General features: G+C 37.4%; 1 protein-coding gene across 2 annotated transcripts in view; it reads left to right on the top strand.

The window, feature by feature from the left end:
* LOC145981051 (uncharacterized) overlaps positions 1 to 6,753 on the top strand; it is a 71,202-nt gene extending 64,449 nt beyond the window's left edge. The window contains exons 11-13 of one of the 2 annotated variants that reach the window (XM_083114153.1): positions 614 to 746; positions 3,809 to 4,135; positions 5,458 to 6,753. In XM_083114153.1, the coding sequence (XP_082970279.1) occupies positions 614 to 746; positions 3,809 to 4,135; positions 5,458 to 5,886 (889 nt within the window). In that variant the 3' untranslated portion in view covers positions 5,887 to 6,753. The remainder of the gene's footprint in view (positions 1 to 613; positions 747 to 3,808; positions 4,136 to 5,457) is intronic. The other variant, XM_083114154.1, reaches the window with a different exon arrangement.
* The last annotated feature ends 1,132 nt before the right edge of the window (positions 6,754 to 7,885 follow it).

Raw genomic sequence — 7,885 nt, forward strand, 5'->3', positions numbered from 1 at the left:
GCCGATATCATTATTAACGAACCCGTCTAAAAGTTTCCATTTAAGCGATTTAGAAATGTATAAGCACACACCACCTCTAGATTTGTTTAATCTATCTTGTCGAACTAATGTGTAATTTTCGATGTCTACTATATTATTACTAATATTCGGTTTTAACCAGCTTTCTGTAATGGCTATCAGGTCAAAGTTTAAGTTCGATATCATTTCTTTAAATTCATCTATGGAGTTGAGTAAACCTTGAATATTTAGATGACATAATTTAAAGCCATTTTCAGATCTATTTATTTCAGCTTCGAGCTGTTCCTTTATATTGTAATTGCTGTGGCGGATATTAATGGGCGACTCATCAAAGTAACTGGAGTGAATTCTTCATCTTGCATAAGTTATTTTTATACTGTTTATTTATTTAGTTCTTTTACTAAAGTGCTACTTTTCTCTCTCATGATTTTTCTTTCAGCGACAGTGGCCACCCAGTTTTATTTTGCACTATTTATTTGTACTGTAGTTATTAACTAGCTGTACTTTTCCCTGAGCTGAATATATATTTTAGTTTCACGTGGTTATTTATTTTCTTGAACGTGATGATTACTCTGTGTTATCTTCTCTTTCATAGGTGTTCTGATATTTCATTGGAACCCCTTTGTAAATTGAAGCAGCTGCAGGAATTGAGGTTAAGGAGTTTAAATTCCATTAGTCTTAGCAGCCCCTTGTCATCACTGAGGGACTTACTGAACCTTAGGCACCTGGTAAGTAACGAACTTTAATTTCTTTACCACATTATTACACTGCTTTTAGGTACAGTTATAAATAGGGAAGGGATTTTAAGGTGCAGCACCTTTCCAAAAATAAAGCTGTTTTCATACCAATCGTTTGAGATCTGTATTTTAGGACATGAAATCAAATATAATGAACACACTTTGTTGCACCTTTTTGTGAGCACATGCTTTGATGTTTCAGCACCTTTTCTCTTCCTTTTCTTTTATGCTTTGTTAAAAAATTGGACAGAAAAATAAATGATTTTCACTCTTCTTGACCAGCTACATAAAATCCTATAGTCTCATTTTGTAGAGCAGAACGAGAGCTATAAAATAGAATAATATAATCATTGCAGCTCCAATATTTCCCAAGATAATGTAGCAAAACCGGCGACAGAAAACACAAACTTCAACAAAACCTATTCCGCAGAACCACAGTACTCTATGCAGTCTGTGCACATTATACGGGGGCTGCTGGAAAAGTTTCTGCAATCGATATGAAAAAAGACGTGAAATTCTGGGAATGGCTTTATTGTGTTTCAAAGTATTCACCCTTAAGATCAATTCACTTTTGCATACGCTCAAACCAATTTTGAAAGCATTTTTTCCACTCTGAAGCTGATACCTCATAAACTGCTGTTCGGAATGCGTCAACAGCTGCTTCAGGTGACACAAATCGCTCTCCATGCATCTTATTTTTCATGTGTGGGAACAAAAAGAAGTCATTAGGTGAGTACAGACAATGAGTCATTAATTCGACATTTTTACTGAACAAAAAATCAACAGTTTGCTGTACTGAGTGGGAACACGCGTTGTCGTAGTGAAGAATAATGCGACGATTTTGGTTTGTTTTATGCAATTCATTGATGACCTCTGGCAAACAAATTGTTGTATACCACTCAGCATTTACAGTCCTTTAATCTTCTAAAGCTATTGTTGCCACGTGTCTGGTATAACCAAAGAAACAAGCAACCATTTGCTTGGCAGCACTCCTCGAACGAACAACTTTTTTTGGTTTCGGCTCACTTTGAAACACCCAGACAGTGGATTGCTGTTTAGTTTCGGTTATATATGAATAGATCCAAGTTTCATCCCCTGTAACGATGTAGTACACCAAATTTGATTTGCTTCGGTTGAATTTTTTGAGCATTTCTTTACACCAATTTACATGAGCCTGTTTTTGAGCTTCAGTCAAGTTGTGTGGGATTCAACGGCTTGAAAGTTTCTGTACGTTTAGAGATGACCATGCAAAATCGTATGTATTGCTTTCATGTCAATGTTCAAGGATCCTGAATCTCACGGTATGTCACGTGCCGATCTCTCTCAATCATTTCACGCACAGCATCAACATTACTGGCCACAACAGACGTGGATGGACGACCTTCACGAAATTGATCACTGAGAAATGTGCGACCATTCTGGAATTCGGAAAACCAATTGTACACAGTCCTATTGGATGGTGCTTCATCCCCAAAAGCCAAATGAAGTAGCTTTGTTTCGGTGTTAAACTACATTTGAAATCATAAAAAAATCATTGCCCGAAAGTGTTCAAGAGAAATTTCCATTTCTCACACGAGACTACTACTTCAACCCGCTGTCAAAAATAATGAATAGGCTTAAACAATCAAAGATAATTTAAACATAAAAATGGTATTTTCTTCAGATTTTTATAATAGTGGAACACTAGCGCCACTGCTGGTGGTAGTTTGCAGAAACTTTTCCAGTAGCCCTCGTATACAGAAGGCTCAGAAAAAGAGAGCATTGAATAAAGGCACATTTTTTTTTCTACACCTTTTTGAAAACATTTTAAGGATATTTCCATCAACTGTGAAATGCAAGAAGGTGCAAAACCGAGAGGATGTAATAACTGCATAACAGACTACAGCTTCAAAATTAGCATTTGTAAATTGAAATTGTAATTTTTGGTTTGCCAACTGTCATATCCTATTTAGACACTACTTCTGGCAACTAAGCAATTCTTACATGCATAAATACAATGGCATTTTCTCTTTTTGTTGTAGAGACATTGAATATTTAATGTTTTCAAATTTTAATATTGGCAAATTTCATTAACATTTCTTTGACAATTGATTCACGTATTTCCTTTATTGTCTGTTGATGAATTGCAGCTATGTGGAGTAAAAGGTCTTTGAATTCAAACCTAAAGGCTGCCAGTTTTGCAATACCAATCAATTTGTTCCTTCCATTCCGTTTTTATTATTATTATTATTGGTAGGCAGAAAACTGCAAAGGACGATGATGAGTTTATATTGATCAAAAGAATTACCTCACAAGACACTTGGTGACACTACTTGTCAAGCTAAATTTTGGTACTTTGTTTATTCTGCGAGAATAGTATTTGACTGAAAGTTTTTTCCTACCATGATAATATTTTTCTTCTTTCTGTAATTAAATGAACATTGTTAATTTTCTGGTAGGTCGACCCCTTCCCTCCTCCTGGGATGCCTATGAATGTTGCTTATCATTAGGGGGTATAGGTGTTAAAAGCTCAAATTTTAGGGCTTCACTTGGGAACGAGCTGATCAACAGCAACATTTCACACCGTAGTGGAATGACAGGCTGCATAAGCATGCATTCGATTGGTGAAATCCTCAAGCAACACATTTTGTGTACTGCTTTTCGCCTCGGTGTGAAATCTCTCTTTTGAAGTGAATATTTGGACATTTCTGAAATTAAAACTGGCATTTCTAGTCCAGAAAACTTCAAGAATTAAGCACTTTTATTACATGAGCATTCAAAAATTCCCAATGATTCTGAATATCGGGAAGTCATTATCTAAAGACATAGGGATAGGAAATTTTTGTTTACTGATTCTAGTACCGAAATTTCAGTATCCTGCAGACCCTTACGAATCTTCAATATGCCTGAGTAACGTATGAATAGGTAGGTGCTAAAGGAGAGTATGAATAAGCCCAAAGCCCTCAGCATCATCCATCCCTTCTGTCTTTCTTTGTTCTTCCTACCCATTGCAATTATGCTTTAGAGACAAGTAGTTTTAGCAATTGATGTAAATGCATACTGTTTCCTTGCAGTCGCTGACAACATTTAAGGAGCTGGGTCAAACGGGCCTCGAAGTCCTTCGTTACCTGACCAGCCTTGAAACCCTGGAGCTTGGTGAATGCACGGAATTTAACAAAGATTTCAACAATGCAATACCTAAGCTATGCAACCTACAGAAACTCCGGTTGGAAAAGGCACAAGGTGGCCCCACCTCTGATCTGATAGTCGCCGTCAGCACGTTGCCAAAGCTTACGCATTTGGAGCTGATCAACTTTGACGTGAAAGCTGGCTTTGACGATGCGTTGAGTTCATGCAAGCAGTTGAAGAAGTTGCTTATAATTCCATCTTATTGGGCGCAGGTGAGTGGACATTTTGTCATGGAGTGATACAAAACCAGGTAAAAAGGGCAAAATAAACACTTAAATTTAGTTTGTTTACCAACACACCATTTTTCACTCCGAGTTATTTTGCGAGTTGTGCAAAATTTCAAAACAATTATTAATTTATTGTGCTGCATAATTTCAGATGGAACACTGTAAAAAACATAACTACATAAATGTGCCCTTAGAATTTTTTTTTTATTTTTTTTTGTGAGTATAGTTTTTTAATCCGAAGGTCATGGTGGCTCAGTCGGTAACGTGTCTGACTACCATGCTCAAGGTCCCGGGTTCGATCCCTGGCCGGTTCAAATCCGGGAACTTTTCTAACGGTGGAAGCGTCCCCGGCGCCCACCCAGCGTCGAATAACATGGGTACCTGGGGAAAACCCTGGGGGGTAAAGGCAGTCAGGGGCGTGATGCTGATCACATCACCCCCACTCACGACCGGATCAAGAAAGTGTGGGGCGTTATCCCCACACCCCCTATACACCTTCATGGCATGGTGCTAAGCACAGGGGAGCACTTTACTTTTTTTTAATCAAATTTAGGGTTTGATTCAACACTTTAACACTGAAATGGCATCACTTTTGATCCCAAAATACCCTCAGTTTTTGTACAGATATCTTGATCTTTTATTCTCCATAAATATGTGTGTGTAATTATGATAAATATGGTCAGTGTGTTTGTGCACCACATGCATTTCAATTAGGTCTGAACCGATTCCCACACCAATGCTGATACTCTCATCAATTCCCACCAGTGCCAGTGCCTGAATATAATAATAAGTTGTTCAAACAAATTGATAAATGTTAGTGTGTAAATATTCCACTCTTAATTATATGCATCGATTTACCTTGCTTTAAAATATTAAATTACATGTTAATGTAATCACAAAATTAAGTTATTTCACACAAATAAAGACAAACTTTAGAATTTTGCATAATTTCCAGGACTCCACATCTGTGTTGCATGTCCAAAATGTCAGAAAAATATCTGCCAATGTCGGTAAAGAAATTTTAACCAATATTTTCTTGTACTGGTACATCAGCATCGTCTCGGCTCTAATTTTAAATTTGAAGTCTAGAAGTGTGAAATTTAATTTCAGAAATTGGTATCCGACAAACATCTGGCTTGTAAAATATTTTTGCAAGAAATCTTGTTCCAAACAAGCCTGGATTTAGACTTGAATTTGATCTTGTTTTTAACTTGATTTTCTATGTTGTTCTGGATGACCTGAGCAGAAATATTTACATGTAAATGATCAGAGATTTGTATCATTGCTTACATTCTCTTTATTTTCAGTCGGCCACAAGCAACCAGTTGATTTTGCGTGGTGTGATGCACTTGAAGCAGCTGACACACTTCGTCTGGGGGATAACATATGAAATCCTACGTGTCACGCAACTCTTCATGGCCGGCACCACCGACCCAGAAGAGAAGAACAAGTACAGTGGCTCGAAGGCAAAAGAATGCATACCTGTCATGAAACCTCTGCCGATCGTTCTGGAGTCTGGCGCCATTGATATGGGAACCGACGACAAAGCTAAACCTGGCAGTAAGGATAGTCGGGATGTTATGACAGGAGATGGCGACACTGTTCGTGTAAATTTTGTTCCGCTCCAGAACTTGTACCGGTTGCTAACCCAGTCATTGCCAAGCACTAAGGTTCAGATTCAGAAAGTTCCGTTTCACGCAACATGGCGAGAAACCATATCCGATCAGGACTCTTGACTTGAACAGTGAGATTCCGAACTCATTTTTTTCTCATCCCCATTTTATTATTTTGTGATACAGATGTGCATGCATATGTAGTAGACGTACATAAGTTTAGTTTAAAGAACACACAGAAAAATGTATTTTTCTTGTAAGTTGGTTCATAGTAGTTTCAAATTAAAATATTGATTTTTTTTTTCATACTTGAACTATAAAGTACATTTGTTTTATAATATTTTAAATATCTAAAAATTTGTACAGTTGTGTGCAGAATTTTTTTTTTCAATAGTGGAAATCTATTCATGTATTCATTGAATATAATCTCTGGTAGGTTATAGAATGTATTGAACAAAGACTGTTTAGTGTAGCCTGCTTTGTTTTTATGAGTATGTATAAAACGAAGATGCAATCTGCTACTTGAACTACGTGAATATGATATTTTTATGGAAAGTGTACAGTGAAATAAATAAATAAATATCTTCTTACAGTTTTTAGTGATTGAATGAGAGAGTGATACGAGTGTAGCAGCTTAAGAAATGAAAATGTATATATATACACAGAGAGCATAGTAGACAGATAAATATATTGTGAAACAAGAGAATTGCACAAAATGAAACGGTACTGTGATTTCAAAGATAAAGCTGTTTGTGAAAATGTGAAATTCATTCGCTAACTTGTCACTTGATATTGAAAATAAATATAATGGATCCAAATTATATGTTTATTGCCTCCCGTGGTTGTGAAGAAATGTATTCCTCACACAACTTTGCTTATATTTAATTAAAATATGCATGTTGTATTTTTGTTTTACTTTCTTGATGCCTGCTGTACTGCAGTTTGTTTGTCTGTCCAGTTTCTGATATGCACAGGAGTGGACTTGACATGTACAGTGGGATCCATGAGTATTACCATGCAAATTGTCCATCACCATTTTCGTGCACTTTATTTGACCCAAAACCAGGTGTTGAAAACTTCTGCACCAGCATACAAAAAAATCGCTTAAAACACACACAGGATGTAAGAGAAAAATGAATGAAAATAGTCATGGACAATTTGCACGGTAATGCTCATGGATCCCACTGCACTACGATGAAGGGGCCATATTTGAAAATATCTGGTTAGTAGTGGATGTTTCTGAGAGTTCTAGTGCTGGGATTAACAATATCAGGTACTTGATGTAAGAAGATACTAACAGTTGTGTAATATGGCATTAAAAAACTTCTCATATCACGTGCTGGCAACATTCTTGTTAAAACCACACAAACAGCACGATACGAAACACTTTAAAAGTTTGTCCAAGCTTTCAACCCCATCTTGGACTCATCGTCAGGGCTGGATACAAACAAGTGTTTTATATCGTACTGTTTATGGTTCTCTCTTTTCTCGAATTCTTTATGCTTTCAGCTGTTGGCTAATCGGGCCTGTCACAGCCTACGCATGGGTGGTGGGGCTACAACCTGTGGGTTTTCGTGTACACCCTGGTTTTTCTATCAGGTTCCAACTCCCTTAGCCTTTCTGGATCCCTCCAGGTCCACAAGGCAATGGGGGAAAACACTTTTATGGCGGTGTTTATTCACCATGACACAAGGCTGTCGATGAGTGTCTGTGGTATTTGCCGAGTATGTCCATGACACTGGACACCCTCCACACCCTGATATCCTTGCCACCTCGATCCGGGACTGCTTATTTGTTTTTTTTTCCTTTATTCCCCGCTCCCCTCACTATCTGCCACCTGTCACCTGTCCAGTAGCTGAGGCTCACCCTGGACCGACCCAGCCAGAAACTGTGAAGGGTGATGGTGATGACTGTTTATGTCTTTGGTGTGGTTTATAACAAACAGATTTCATAATACTTAGTGTCGAAAATGGGGTGTGCAGTTCCAGACAGTGACATGCACTGACGAATAACTAGCCCAGCAGTGATTGATCAATCAATCGTGTCTGTTGAAAAAGTATTTTGAATGTCAATATTGACAGGAAACTGAGGCAAAATAATTATTATCACTTTTTGTAAAAAA

Source organism: Lepisma saccharinum, chromosome 28, assembly GCF_977018435.1.
Source record: "Lepisma saccharinum chromosome 28, izLepSacc3.1, whole genome shotgun sequence".
In the NCBI taxonomy this organism is placed as follows: domain Eukaryota; kingdom Metazoa; phylum Arthropoda; class Insecta; order Zygentoma; family Lepismatidae; genus Lepisma; species Lepisma saccharinum.